General features: G+C 42.5%; 2 protein-coding genes and 2 long non-coding RNA genes across 6 annotated transcripts; 2 read left to right on the forward strand and 2 right to left on the reverse strand.

The window, feature by feature from the left end:
* Positions 1 to 1,328: 1,328 nt before the first annotated feature.
* LOC136198871 (uncharacterized) lies at positions 1,329 to 6,940 on the reverse strand. The gene is made up of 25 exons (XM_065988933.1): positions 6,779 to 6,940; positions 6,250 to 6,690; positions 5,883 to 6,200; positions 5,680 to 5,823; positions 5,195 to 5,629; positions 4,792 to 5,148; positions 4,646 to 4,736; positions 4,517 to 4,590; positions 4,176 to 4,466; positions 4,001 to 4,122; positions 3,855 to 3,945; positions 3,728 to 3,810; positions 3,635 to 3,671; positions 3,479 to 3,576; positions 3,300 to 3,425; positions 3,099 to 3,247; positions 2,912 to 3,047; positions 2,697 to 2,843; positions 2,543 to 2,642; positions 2,371 to 2,489; positions 2,180 to 2,314; positions 2,007 to 2,126; positions 1,797 to 1,948; positions 1,608 to 1,743; positions 1,329 to 1,542 (listed from the first exon to the last, which is right to left on the reverse strand). The coding sequence occupies exons 1-25, from the start codon at positions 6,855 to 6,857 to the stop codon at positions 1,468 to 1,470; spliced, it is 4,056 nt and encodes a 1,351-aa protein (XP_065845005.1). The 5' UTR covers positions 6,858 to 6,940; the 3' UTR covers positions 1,329 to 1,467.
* An 84-nt stretch (positions 6,941 to 7,024) lies between these two features.
* Positions 7,025 to 7,446, forward strand: LOC136199033 (uncharacterized). Its single transcript, XR_010672949.1, has 2 exons — positions 7,025 to 7,089; positions 7,151 to 7,446. It is a non-coding gene; the product is annotated as an uncharacterized lncRNA (long non-coding RNA).
* On the reverse strand, positions 7,388 to 11,469 carry LOC136199032 (uncharacterized). Of its 2 annotated transcripts, XM_065989131.1 has the most exons (3): positions 11,310 to 11,469; positions 7,790 to 11,234; positions 7,388 to 7,737 (listed from the first exon to the last, which is right to left on the reverse strand). In XM_065989131.1, the coding sequence occupies exons 2-3, from the start codon at positions 11,209 to 11,211 to the stop codon at positions 7,485 to 7,487; spliced, it is 3,675 nt and encodes a 1,224-aa protein (XP_065845203.1). In that variant the 5' UTR covers positions 11,212 to 11,234; positions 11,310 to 11,469; the 3' UTR covers positions 7,388 to 7,484. The 2 variants fall into 2 exon arrangements, with proteins under 2 accessions (XP_065845203.1, XP_065845202.1); XM_065989130.1 differs by having other exon boundaries at positions 7,790 to 11,469.
* Positions 11,470 to 12,426: 957 nt separating this feature from the next.
* Positions 12,427 to 13,399, forward strand: LOC136199315 (uncharacterized). Of its 2 annotated transcripts, XR_010673037.1 has the most exons (4): positions 12,427 to 12,567; positions 12,629 to 12,750; positions 12,946 to 13,005; positions 13,063 to 13,399. It is a non-coding gene; the product is annotated as an uncharacterized lncRNA (long non-coding RNA). The 2 variants fall into 2 exon arrangements; XR_010673036.1 differs by having other exon boundaries at positions 12,465 to 12,750.
* The last annotated feature ends 1,078 nt before the right edge of the window (positions 13,400 to 14,477 follow it).

A 14,477-nucleotide genomic window follows, 5' to 3' on the forward strand; every position in this document is an offset into this window, starting at 1 on the left:
ACATTTTCACTCAGCATCGAGACAACAGCTCGTACGTCACACTACGAACGTTGGTCTCCGTGCGCTCAGCAATTAGAAGCTTGAAAAAGGCGTTCGGTTTACGTTCAATGTAGTAGTAATATTGATTGTAAGGATTCGGTTAGGTCAATTCTTCCTATAGCTGTGCTTCAATGCAACCCGCCAATGTAGAAGCGATTTTTAGAACTTTTCACTATATAGAAGAAGCCAAACAAGAACACTAACGATAAGAATATGCAATTGGCCAGCTGACGCTTTTTGGAAAGTGATTGATTAACAAATGCATGCAGTTCTTCAGTAAATAATTCACAAGGTTAGGAGTCGCTTCTACAAGCCATCAAACTGCTGTTGTACTTCGATAGGGCAGAAGAGCGATCGTGCCAAAGACACCGTTTCGTCGGTTTCTCGCGATAAAGAATCAATTCTCCAAGGCGTTCTACAAAACCGGGCGTGGCACTTACTAAAGACAAACAGACACTATTTGCGTACCTCGTTTGGTAAGAAACGTTGAGACGTGGCCTCTCCACTTCTCAATTCCAGCCAGATTGCAATTCTGCAGCAAGAGACGAGGGTAAGACTAAATATTAGGCAAGCGATGATGAACGGAACCGTGATAATGGTCTTCCTGTTTCCCATATCCAATTGCCAGGGAGGTACATAGCGCGTGGGAATCATGGGATGATGGCGGGAGAATTTGGGAATCGAACCACTAAACAGACATGCATACGTTTCTTATCTAAAGTCTTCACGAGGACAAGGAACTGAGTGTAAACTTACGCCTCCATTGTTGCCATACTCACGGTCACTAGGAACAAACGAAAAGAAGGGCCCGGATTAGGAGGAGCACCAGACGGCGCACGTGACGTGAAAAAGGAAAAATTAATTCTCCGTCGCCGTAGGAATGACAACAGCTTGTTTGAAATTTTTGTCAGCTGAATGAAAGAGTGGAAAAACATGAAAATTTATGTGCAATGAGCCATTGATCAGAACTCGTCGTTTAGGATACCGACCTAGGCACAATGCAAAAGCGCTTATGAGAAAGACAGAGATTCGCAATTAGAAGCCGGAAAACTGCCAGAGTCGATAGAATAGTGAATAGTCTGGTTTTGGTCGAACGGCGCCCTCTGCTGGAGTCCTGAATAGTCGCAGTCTACTTTTGCACGTCTTCGTGTTTCGCGGAATCGGGATAGCATTGCCATCGTCTGTCCAGAGACCGTCTGTCTTTGTCAACTGTTTTCTTCACGTGATGTACAACCCCGTATTCATACCTGTAGAAGCCCTCGTGTTCACACGCTCTCTTCATTTGTACAGTTTTTCAACTGTCTCATACTTCCTGAGAGGTGCACTTTGATTTCCCTACATGCATTTATTCTAGAAACAAAAACAAGAAAAAGTGACTACGAACTACGGTAAACGTTTCCAGTAATCAAACATCGCAACTTCAATGGGTTATTTGAAATTGGAATAGGTATCAAACCCATCGGTGTAGTCAAGAATTGCCTTGAAGCAAAACTTATACTGATCCTAAGGTCAATACAATTGAAAGTCATTTGATTACATATAGATATGACCTATGTAATTACACTTACGGCATTCTGAACTGCTCCAGGCCTTTTGATGCGCAGAGACTTCACTTTGTAGAAAATGTCGATAGAATTTTCCACTTTCATTTCCTCAATTACAGAAACGATAGTGCAAAACACGCCTGAACGACCAATGCCATTGCTAGAGGAACCCTAACTTTTAGAGAAGGATACGCAGCAACAAAATAAATATACTTGCAATGAACGGTGACAATATTGTTGCCGTTCGTTTGTTGCCATTTTTCAACTTGGACTATCATGCTTAGTAAATTAGTGGCTGATTTGGGGCACTCTCGGTTTGGCCAGGCAGTGAAGTGAAACTGACAGATAGTTCTAACGTCAGAAGCCTACAGACCATATACAGCATCCAGAATGAATAAAAGGTTAAAACAGCATGAAGCAAACCTTGCTGACAATCAGTCTTCTCACAGTAAACGAGCCAAAAGGAATTTCACTTTGGAGTTTAACTTCAAGAGAACCATATCGAAGTCCAGCTCGCTTCGGCCAATACTGATAGCAAAATTCCTAAAATTAGTTGTGGAAAAATAGTTAGAGTTTCGTTGTCTTCAGAGTCTAACTTCGCCTTCTTCAACCAATTGAGTCAAACTAACGATTGTACGTGTATCCTGTTCCCACACCATTTTCCAAAAGTCGTTTACAGTATTTTCCATAGGACCCTGTGTCACTATATAGGCGTCACGACGACGATACCCCTATAAAAGATACCTGGCTCGTCATTCACTATACAAAAACCAGAGACTCCTCATACATTCACGTAGCTTGCATTGATATAATTAGATGAAACTACGGTGGTGTACGGATTGTCAGCTCTGTTGTCATCAGCAATTTCGACTCCTTCCATGCGCAATACAACACGTTCGGTATCGACTAAAGATGACACGAGAAATAAAACAGCTTGGGTTAATGCGATTTAAAATTACAAGGGACAATGTCCGAATATCGATTTTTTTTATGCACGCTCGGATGGAGTCCGCACTTGAAGAGAGATTGGTTCTCATAACTGCTGGATGTCTGCAAGACCTACAACATGCTAGGGGTAACGCACAACTAGGTTAGAAAGGTGCCTTCCAGTACCAGATACTGGCGCTCAAATCCGGTGCGTCCTCTTTCGTCTTCTTCAGATAATTTGGCAAACGCCGAGCGAATATTTTGCGCCGGGATTTGAGTTTTGCCGCAAAATACGGCTTCAAGAAGAGCGACATAAATGAAAGCGTACTGAGCCTAAATAAGACCGGAGCGGCGCTGCATGGCTTCCCATTAATGAATTAAATCATCAGTGCATGTCTTACGTCCGTTTGGACCATATCCTGACGCCGCGTTCTCAGAGACATGACGGCAGTAAAAACGTCAATGGAAAGCCCTTCGCTGATTCGTTCGAGCATTTGATCAATCACGATAAATGTGCCAGTGCGGCCAACTCCAGCGCTGCCAAACAATTGTATAATTAAAAGCGGCTATACGCGAGGGATAACCAACCTGCAATGAACCACAATCGGCCCTGAACTTTTAGAAAGTTCTCTGTTCACTCTCCTAATAAAGCTGAGTAACCCCGTAGCAAATTTGGGAACACCGTGATCAGGCCACGAGGTGAAATGATACATTCTCACTTGACGTGTTTCTTTTCCCTGCAAAAGGATAATTTATCTGACAAGGCTAGCTCGTTAATGCTTTCTCAACCAAGGAAATCTTGAGGGTTCTGATAACATACTCGGCAAAGGAAGCAACGCTATCCAACGTAACGTTGAATCCCGCAAAATTCATTGGCTCTTCTACGTCTGAAGGCCAGTACTGATAGCATATGATCTGATGTCATGCATACGTTTGAGTCACATATCAATACGAAAAGTAACAAAAACCTTATTTCCTTCAATGAGGCGCGTAAGCATAACGATAGTGCTCACATTTTCACCCCAAATCATTCGCCACATATCTCCAGCCGTCAATTTTGTAGGCCCTTGAGAAAACAACCTTCCTCATATAGGCGTGCAGCATGTCTACAAATAACCAAAAACCTTGGGAGGCAATGTATTTCTTTGGAATCCGATGGCTCTATCAGACAAGTAAAAGACTTCAAAGAAACCAATTAATTTCAAAATGTTAATTACGTCAACATAAGCTGCCGCAATATAGTCAGAATGCATAGGTTCAGCGCCAGCCGCAGGCTTCAAGATGACTCGAGCATGATCATCTGCAGAGAACGACTAAAAAAATACCAACGCGACAGAACTTTACATGTTTTGATGTTTCTGTAACGATTCTTAGAAAAATTGGCCGTGGCCGCCTTACAGGTCAATACCATTTCAAAGCCAGCCTTTTTCAAATTCTAAAACATGACGGAGAACGCGTGTTTAGATAGCTGCTATTGAAAATGACTATACTTTAAATTCTCTGATGAATCCCGCTCCTCTTGACTCATTCATGGAGGAAACGTAATCGGGAAAATCGTCCAAAGATACCTCGTGAGATTGTGGCTTTGGTCGAGATACATTTTGACTGCGTACTACATAGCGTAAAAAATCTCACAAGTGAAACCAAGGAATCAATCATAATTACCTAACTCTGAAAAGCCACCCAAATGACCTTCTCTGACTGCGACAGTTTTGACGACGAGTTTCACAGCCTGTCCCTTTAGCCCTGATTTACTAGATGCCACCCAACGGTAAACACCTGAATCGCTTTCACGAGCTGCTGTGATTTGAAGAGATCCGTTGAAAATTTGATCGAAATGGGTGTCTTTGCCAGGAAGAGTCTCTTCACCTCGATACCACTGGATTTCACAACCTCCAATAGTATAACAAGGCAAAACAACTGTACTCCCTTCGTAGACTTCTACCACCTGCGAAACTATGCAACAATTGCGTGCAATAACAAGAATGAATTTATTAACTACTAACCACGAAGTAGTAATGTGGAATCTTCGTCCTCAAATGAGTCAGCAAATGACGATCTTTTCGAGCGATTTCGATGCCTGCAAGAATAAAGGCAAGCTTTTACCGTGCTATACACTGGAAAATAGTGCTCACCAGAAGAAGACTGAAATAAAAGCTAGTGCTACGATAAGAAGTATGACAACAATTGACACAGCTGCAGCAACAGCACTACTTTCCGACGACTCTACAAAAAAAATTAGAAACAAATTGCCTAATTCAAAAAATACTCTGTATGATACCAGTGTGTATCAATATCACGTCCAAATAAAAATATTTTTCTGATTGATTTCTCCAAGTATATACACACGTAAAAGTTGTGTTCCTCGATGGAGCCTTCTTAATGTAAAGACCCGCCATATTTCGTGTAAGACATTGTTTAGTTTTACTAGAATCGTCGGAGTCCAATGTTGCAATCGTTTCATTGTCTGATGATGTCCACCTGACAGACACCAAGGAGCTTAAGTTTGCTTTGACGACGGGACGAACACCACAAAGAAAAGGCGAAGCAAGTGAGTCGCCTTCTCTCAACGCATATATATAGGTTCTATTATCGGTCGCAAGATATACATCATCGAGGAAAAGTCCGGCTTCAAGTTCTAAAACAAAAGCTTAAAAATAGAAATCTAGAATAAAGTAACTAACGGTAATTTGCCTTTAGTTCACATAAACCGAGAGATACTTCCTTTGACGACATGTTTTGCACATTTATGTATCGTCCCCAAAGTTTGCAAGTTGTCGTTACATTCCAAAGATACTTGATAGTTATATTTAAAATGAGATGCTCACATTGCGGATTGCTGTTCCCGTCATTGACTAGATCACTTCCCACTCGCACAACCGTATCGTTGCCAGGAACATCTTTAAAGATCACCTCTACGCTTGTTATATAATAGACGACCTGCAAATCGACGCGCCACCATGGTTTAAATAGCTTTGCAGTTTTCACACACGGGCCATCCAGTAGACCATCAATAGCCAATGAAGCTAAATGCGCATGGTCAATTGTATTGTTACTACTTGAATTTCTTGGTTTTATAGTAGCGACAGCCATAGCAGACGTCATGTTCATTGGACCGCCTAAAACACAAATTTTAGTGTCTGCATCGGAGTTTAAGGTTTTGGTTTACGCTCAGAATTATATTCTACACAGACGCGTGATAGAGGCAAACAATCTGTGCCATTTCCAACCCTCTCTTGAACTATTTGTCTTGTCCTTGTTCTCACTCCACATGATGATGAACACGTTGACCATGCACTTACTTCGCAATTTGCTGCAAAAAGAATCCCGAATAAGGATGGGCATACGAAAAAAAGTTATTCATTACTGTACCAGTGAAAGTGATGTTTACTTCTTTTACTCTACTAGCATTGTTTGCAAAATATTCACAACGGTATGAACCACTGATCAGACTCGAAACAAGAGAGTTCAGAAGCAGTTCCTTACGGCGGTGTAGTAGCGAAACATTATCCACTTGCTGAACAGAAGCAAATCCATTTAACTCAGGAACTCCTGTTCCATTAGGAAATGTCCACGTCACACTAAAGTTGCCTCTTAAAGAACCACAAAAGACGACGCTTCCTCCCGTTGTGACAGTCAATTCGGTAACAGGTGCTTCGCTTCTCGAGTCAATGACATATACACCGTCAACTAAAAAATGAAAATGCCTTTACTACGTTTGACTACTAAAATGTACTACCTGCAGTTTCGTTATAATAAACTTGAACTTCACAGACTTGTAGATCACTAGCATTACGAAGTATGGTAATGAATTGAACCCAACGTATAGAAGAGCAGGCGAAGTCTGTAAAATTTGTTGGAGATACGCCAGTAGGATAGCTATCGCATTTGTGATCGCTGCCTGTAGCACGTCCGCTCTGATCAATAGCGTCCTTTCCCACGTAAACAACCGCAGCACTTCCAAAATCTCTACGAGAAAGCAATTTGATTTTGCTAACAGAGTAGAGATGACCCATATCAATAGACAACCAAATTGGAGGTCTTGTTAGGTCGGAATTAGCACAATCGTTCAATTCCCGACCTAGCAGACCATCCACTGCATTTTCGTATGATCCACCGTTTTCTTGAGAAAGACCACGGTTAAACTTGAGCATGCTCGCGCGTAGATCCACTTTTGATTCTAAAAACAACGTACTCCATGAGGACAAGATGAACATCTTTCGTTAGCGGTAGAAGATCGCAGAGTCGTAGAGTCTACGCCGACTTACCGCCGGAAACATGAAGCCAGAATGTCAATGCAATCGCTACAGCAAGTCCCAGTTTAGCTTGTAGCGACAGCCAAGTCATGACGAAGATCGTTCAGGCCTTTAGCAGTCGAAACCGGTAAGAACGACGCTGAATCTTTTAGGGTAAGTAACTTCCCGTTCTCAGAAAATGCCTTACGGTGCAGTTCCGCCTTGTTCCGCATCCGCGATACAGTAGGGCTTCTCGCAGTAAGGTTAGTGTGCGCTAAGCGAAGACAAAAGACGTTCTACCAATGACTGTACGACAGCTAGCAACGCGAACTTTCCTTTTCCAGGTTTAGTTGCATTACGTTGTGCTGCTGTCTGTCCAGATATTGTATCCGTCCTTTCGCTAAGGTTTTTTAGAGGACGATGCCACGTGACCGACTCGTGAAGACGTTCTTTAGCGTCTTTTCGAATTCAATTGTGGGCGAGCAGTGTTTGTCAAAGGTATCTCTGCAGGTAGTAGAAAATTCTGTTCGAGGCCCCTTTGGAGGCACCGAAGTCACTCAACATATTTAATTAATGAAGAGCCACAATGATATGTTACAGAGCCTTTGTACCCCATCTTTGGGCGTATGTGTCATCCTCTAATTGTCTTAATCATTGTTTTTTTATTGACGCTATGCCATTGAAGAAAAAAAGTTCTACAAGTACAAGAAAGAAACGTGAAGTCAACAAGAGCGAATTTCTAATCGTAGTCCAATTCTTCTAGCATGTCACCGATGCGTCTTCTAATAGCGTCAAACGAAGGTCTCTTGTTTGGGTTTCCATTCCAGCATTCCGTCATAATACTCATGAAGTCATTTTGGCACGTGCGCGGCAACGTAGGTCGCAATCCCTCCACTATGGCATCCATGAGGTCGCTCATAAACTTGTACGTACTCTGAACGTCATTGTAGGGAATCTCGCGAGTGAAGATCTCCCATAAAACAATAGCATAGCTAGACAAAGAACAACATTAATTGAATTACTAGGGAGTCTTTTAAATCGTACCTGTACACATCAGCTGCAGTGCCGTAGCCCCTTCTCAAGATTGCCTCCGGTGCTTTCCACAGCGTTGTGCCAAAAGTGTACGATGAATATTTGAGGCGGTCTTGATGCAATGACATGAGAGGTATATCGTCGCCTTCAGCAGCGTAATTTATTCCATTATCATCATCATCGTCGTCTTCTAATACAAGAGATCTTTCTTCTGTTCCCTTGAGAAGGAGAGCACATCCGAAATCGCCTACTTTGACACACCAGTTCTGGTCAACTAACAAGTTGGCGCACTTCAAGTCGCGATGTAGCCGCGGTGGATCCAAACTGTGCAAATACTGCATTCCCTCTGCCGCGTCTGAGGCACAGCACAGTTTTCTTTTATAGTCCATATCGACTGTCTTGTCGTCTAAAATGGCTCTAAGTGATCCCCGTTCCATGAATTCGACAACGAAAGCAGGAGCCGGATCTTCCGGCAATTCCACTGCTCCTAAGAATTGCACAATATTTTTGTGACGTACTATTTTCATGATGCTGAACTCTTTGCCGGCATCTTCCTTTAGGATTTCGGCAATTTCGTGTTTGATTCTCTTGACAGCCACACGGCCTCCGCAATATTCCCCGCAATGAACGATGCCGAATCCGCCTGTAGCTATGACTTCTTTGATTACTAACTTTCTTCTGTCAATAGCCCACGCTTGTTTCTCCTCTTTCAGTTCTATTTCTGTTTTTCTTAAGTCTTCCTCTGCTGTTTCCAAAGCATTTTTCTGACGACGCCACCTTACACGAATGCAGCCGGACAGTAGGCCAACTAGAATTGCGAGACCAAATGCTCCGCATCCAATGATATAATAGGTGGGCGTACTGCATCGAGAGTCCGTAAAGCCTGGATCGCATTCGCATAGAACTCTGTCTTTCTCCAGCAATGGAACGCACTTTCCATGATGGCAATAATTCGTTATGCAAGTGCAGTTATCAACACTGGTACATCCTTTAAACATGGTGGTCATACCTTCAGGACAGACGGTACACGATGTATCTCCAGCTAAGGAATACGTTCCTGTTGGACAGATTTTGCAAGGGGTTGTTGTAAAATTTTCGCTGTAATGTCCTGCAGTACAACTCGGTATTAATTGCCAAATGACTCCGACCACAAGGCCACTGTTCTCTATCTTTGAGTCAGTGATTGAAATAAGTCTGTCTTTCCACGAGAATAACATTTCGCGATTGTAACCTGCGTACTCGTTGACTGTCAAGCGTATCCACTTCATTTCTTCAAAATTGAGTGTGTAGATTCCCTTGAATTTTGAGCAGTATTTGTTTACGATGCTAGTGTACGATTGGTTGTGTATGAGCTTTGCTACCATATTGAAGCAATATGTTGTAGAAATTTCCTCGTCGGAAATGACAATTCGCTCTCCGAGCAAAGCTCCTTTGTACTGGCACATGTAATTTGGTATAGGGGACGGGTTTGCGTTTTTAATTCTGTGCCGAGCCCACGTGATGGAGGAGACATTGAACTGCAATAAAATATTTCGATGGCATTTTCCTTCTATTTTCGACTGTCCACCGATTAGGTACATCGAATTCAGACGTTTACTGTAGTAAGCTGAATGACCAAAAAGTGGAGACAATTGAAAAAGACTACTCTTATCTGACACCAGAAGTTGTGACCACTCTATCTTAAATTCGGTGTTTCCCTTTCCTTTAGCAACGTTTAGCATCCACAGATCATTGAAAACTATGACTTTGCCACTGCTGCTGTTACCCACTGGAGACATTCCTCCAAACAGTAAAAAGCTAGAGTTGTACAATGAAGCAAACGAAGCAAACGCCCTTGGCTTTGGAGCGGGTTTGTTCTGTTTCAGTTTTACCCAAAGTCGAAGATGATCAACGTAAAGCCATATTTCGTTTGTGGAAACAATATCACGAGATGTATCACTCAATCGCAGCCCATACCCCAGTAGCATGTAATAATCGTACGACGCTACCGATGACGTAAATGGTAAGACGCTTGGAGAGTTATCCAAATCGTATCTCCACCATTGTAACGTTTCTATGTCTAAAGTCCACATTTCAGGTATTTGTTTGAAAAAAATGCATCTAAATCTAGCCCAAAAATCGAAACGATTAACACATTCTACTGGATGATTTTTACTATAGTGACCCTTATAGTAAAGAATGTGGTTGTTAACTGTTGAAAGAATGGCTTCTGAACTGGAAAAGAAATCAGGAGCAATCACAGGTGTATTGTCTCTTCTCCACGTCAACAGTACTTTATTCGTAGAGCGATTCAATTGCATCTCTAATTTCCACATATTAGAGTCTGTTGAAAATCCTCCATACCGATTCGTACCACCATAAACAAACATCTCTTCTCCAATAGTCGCTGACCTGGCACTTTTAAACTTCACTATTCTGCTTTTGCTTCTAGAGCTGATGGAAAGCAAGCGCCCGTCTCTAATGTCAAGTGCCAGGGCATTGCTTCCGTAGGTGGAAATTACGGTCGAAGAGTTTGAAAAGTAGCCTTGAGCCACTTCGAATAAACCTTCGGCTCCATAATGGAAGATGTTTCTGAAACGAGTCCTTTTCCACAACCGCGTTGTCGCGTTAAAAAATAAAACTTCACGAAACGATCCAGTACTCGTCACGAGATACACGCTACTTGTTGCATAGTTGACGTAAGCTGCGGACAGTAAAAAAATGCGGGATGTAGTGTTGATATACTCCCATTCGTATTCAGGGTCAATTGTACCATTGCCATCGCTGACACATTTCAATAGCCACATGTGCACTGCAAGACCATCGTGATTGAGCAAATAAACGTTCTCGTTACAACTGCAATTTGATGAACGGTTTCCCAGAACAGGAAAGGCAAAATTAAACTTTCCTTGCTTGCCTCGAACACTTGTTCTCACTCGTATCCACGATTCGGTTTCACCGTTAAACATCCAAGTGTCGTTCAGGTGCACTACAGAAACTTTACCCCAACAGTAAACCAGTTCATCGCCGCAATTCTGTCCTCCTATTAAGACGACCCGACTGCCACATATTGTAGTGAGAGAATGGCTATGTCTCGCGGTTGGCAAAACTTCCAACTCGAGTAGAGTCCACGAGTGCGTGCGTGGGCTGTAAGTCCAAGTGTCTCTCAGCGAGCTAGCGGCGTCGATTCCCGAATTTGGATCTCCAGCAACGGTCTTGCCTCCAAACAATAGTATACGATTAATTGCGTTCGTTTTATTCGGGAATCGTGTGTAAGCTGCCATTGCGTGGTATTTTCTGCTAATTGGCTGGTTTAATGGCCACGATGTTTTTGGCAGCAGATTGCACCAGACGTTTGTTGCCGCATCATCAGCTGACGTGCATTTCGTTTCATCTTTTGCAACGATGTCCAATAAAAGAAGAAGAATTTTCACAAAAAGGACGCCTTTCAGCATTATTTCAATGCGTTTTGTTGCCCCTGTAACAGTAATGTATTAGAACACCTGATCAGCGAGTCTACGTAGGCTTTTGCGATGACGACTTTACCGGGTACCTTAAAAGAACTGCCAATAAACCTTGCGGTCAACGCCCAGGCAAAATCCGTCGACTTTGCTTTCTTTCCGTTCAACAGTTTTTGGGTAGAGCGCTGCTTTGAATTCTTTTGTCCTATGCTGATAAAATGCTCTCACACTATTCCGGATCCCCTCGACAATGATGGGAAACACGAAGCCCGTATAAAACTTGTTATACGTAAACAGTCAGAGACAGGATTTTTATTAAGCCACATGGATGTGTGCCCAAGCACGTATACGTGGAAAAATATTGTGCGTCTTATTCGGATGGGGCGTTTCTGTCCAGTATTTCTCTGGTATTGTTTCCATGTCTGACATAGAAGTAGAAGCAAAATGTGTTAGCGAGAACGTTATTAACTTCACCCTCGGTAAACTACATATCTCTCTCTACGTACGTAGTTAGTTATTCACTATCAAGGATATCAGTGCCTTGGAACAAGCGAGTTTCCATGCACAACCGGCACACCCTGGAAAATTGCAGCACGTCCAGCATGGCTTGTAGTTGAAGTTCTTTGCATAAGTTCACCTGGTTGTCAGAATATCAATGGAAGCAACACGGCGACTCATAATACTTTTTATCAATATTTTTGGAATTGGTAAAATGTATTCTATTTGATGCACCAAACGACTGGAATGAGTACTTCTTTATCGTCAGGCCCCAGTCTGATGGTTCTAGCTCTAGTGTCAAATTCGAGTTTACAGTGTAACTTTTTTACAACGGCAATCTGAAAGTTACAATCGATGTTCCTGTGCTGGAGGAGAATGCAGAGGTTTACCGGCCTTTTGCTGTCGTTCTTTCGCAGGGAGTAGGTGCTGAGCGAGTTTGAATAAATCCAAATCCTTCACCTGGTTTTGACATGTCTCTGTCTGTTTTTATGGTACGTAGGCACTAGTAGGGCTCCGTTGGTTTTGTCCTTTTTGATTGCTCACGCTTTGTATAGGAACTCGTTCATGATTAGTAGGAATGTTTATTTCTTCTCTCTAATGTCTACTAATAGAAAAGACTTTGATGTTTCTGTGCTGGAGGCAAACGCGGACGTTAGCAGGCCTTTGCTTCGCGCGCCTGTGTATGATACGGGAAATCTATCCGTGAAAGGACCATTATTTGCCTCTTCGAGCAACTGCTGCACCCTTTTGCCGTCCAAGCGAGAAGAACATTGGAGCGAGCATGTATTCGCTTGTCAGGAAAACCAGCGATTGCCAAGATGAAAGCGGATTCGGGCGAGATAAGAGAAGCTGGTAATATCCCGGATAAAATCAGTCCATTGAGGAAAAGTCAAACTCACCGGCTTTTCGATAGTTCTTACACCATCGTACACAAGCCGATCTTGACTTCTAGTCGAGAAGCGTTTGACGAAATCGCAAGAACGCCAGTTGCGGCGACATTTCTTCGAAGACGAGACTCGCGCGACAATCACAAAGGTTTGGAAGCACGAAGAACTATGTATCGGTGTCTCGTTAGTGCCGTAAAGTACTTTAGAAGCTCCGATAAGGTTCAGAGCTTGCATTTGGGATGCTGAAGTCATGCAGTCTATTTAGTTTTTACTTCGCTATGTCACCCAGAGAGCTTGGGCCGCAACTGTTGGTCGTGTCTCAAAAAGCCACCGTCTCGTTTAGTCTAAGACTTTGGGGCTCCCTACGAGGCGTCGTCATCATTGTCAAATAAAACACATGCAGGTACATATAAGTCTCAAGTGACTTTTGGATTGGCCCAACACTGATTGAAGTCTGTAGGCTACGCTGCTCTGGATATATATACAGGGTTCTGCCAAGGACTTTTTCTCTATGTGAAAGGGGGTCTGGGAGCAAAAACATAAAGAAACACTTTGGGAGCGTGGTTTCTTTATGCGATTATGACTCTATGCTTGTCTCTAATCTTAATCCTCTACTGAATCAACGCGGCGGCACTGTGTACTAAACTTTTTACTAGTATGGGTTGAATATTCGAGAGTTCGGACGTTCGAACGTCCAAACGGGTTCGAACGTTCAAACAGGTTCGAACGTTCGAACGTTTTTTTGCTTAATAAGATATTTATTTTCTTTGTCCTCTTTGATGTTAATCCTTTATTGAATGAACGCGGCAATGTATACACAATTTTTTACAGTAGCATGGGTGGGCGAAAGGCGAGAATGGGTCAGGGCCGGCCCATGCATGCCGACCCTTGTGGGCAGAACCCTGTGTATATGCCGCATTACGTCGGGGTATCGATGATCTGTAACTTGCATTCTAGAAACCGTTGACTTCGAACATGTTTACGTCGTTCTAGGTATTAGATGCAAATTAGTCGCACGTGACGTCATTCGGATGGGGAGACGTTGGTTTGAAATTGCGAAACGACTCATTCGATTAGGATTCAATGTCAATGATAAGTCTAATTCGGTATTCAATTTATCGTTTAGAATAAATTGGCTGTGGCTTCTATATAAAGAGTCGTACACTATTTATTCGAAGCTGACACTGTAAAATATTTGCTTTCGGCTGGGGCAGACATTGAAGCTGTCGATGATGTATTGATTTTATAGCAATCAAAAGGAGAATGTCTGGGTTTCCGAGGCTATCAGACGCGAAGAAAAATTTTGCTTGTGACACCGTGCGTGCGGAAAGCTATAGTGATTGCGCCTAGCGCTGTGTCCGTCCTTTTCTCCGGATCCAAATGACAATTTTTTTTTCTCTCTAAGCCGAATCATTGTTTTATTTCTATCCCAAGTGCTTAGTAAATTGTAGTCGTCTATCGTCTAACGCCATCGCCAACAGCCAATGTGAAGCCAGTCATAAAGGCCAAACGTCTTTATTTGAAGTCGTCCATTACTGGTATGCTTTTGTCTACGAAGTGTTTTCAGATTCTTTTAGATCACGGTATACATTCTGCGGTGAGGCGAGCAAATTCTCCTCAGGGTATCACATAGCTGAACAATGATCAACTTCTTTTATTGCACGTAATGAATTTTCTTCTAGGTTTCGGTAACTTCATAATATACAGACATTATTCATAAAAGATATAGCAACGTAAAGACACACATTTACGAACAAAGAACAATGGCGTTGAGTTACTAATTATGCTAATTGACTTTTGAAGAAATTTGTGCCCTTGTCACTTTATAATTGCAAAAACAATTTTGCAACAACATGACTCTACATGTTCTAAAAG

This window comes from Oscarella lobularis, chromosome 20 (assembly GCF_947507565.1).
Source record: "Oscarella lobularis chromosome 20, ooOscLobu1.1, whole genome shotgun sequence".
Lineage (NCBI taxonomy): Eukaryota > Metazoa > Porifera > Homoscleromorpha > Homosclerophorida > Oscarellidae > Oscarella > Oscarella lobularis.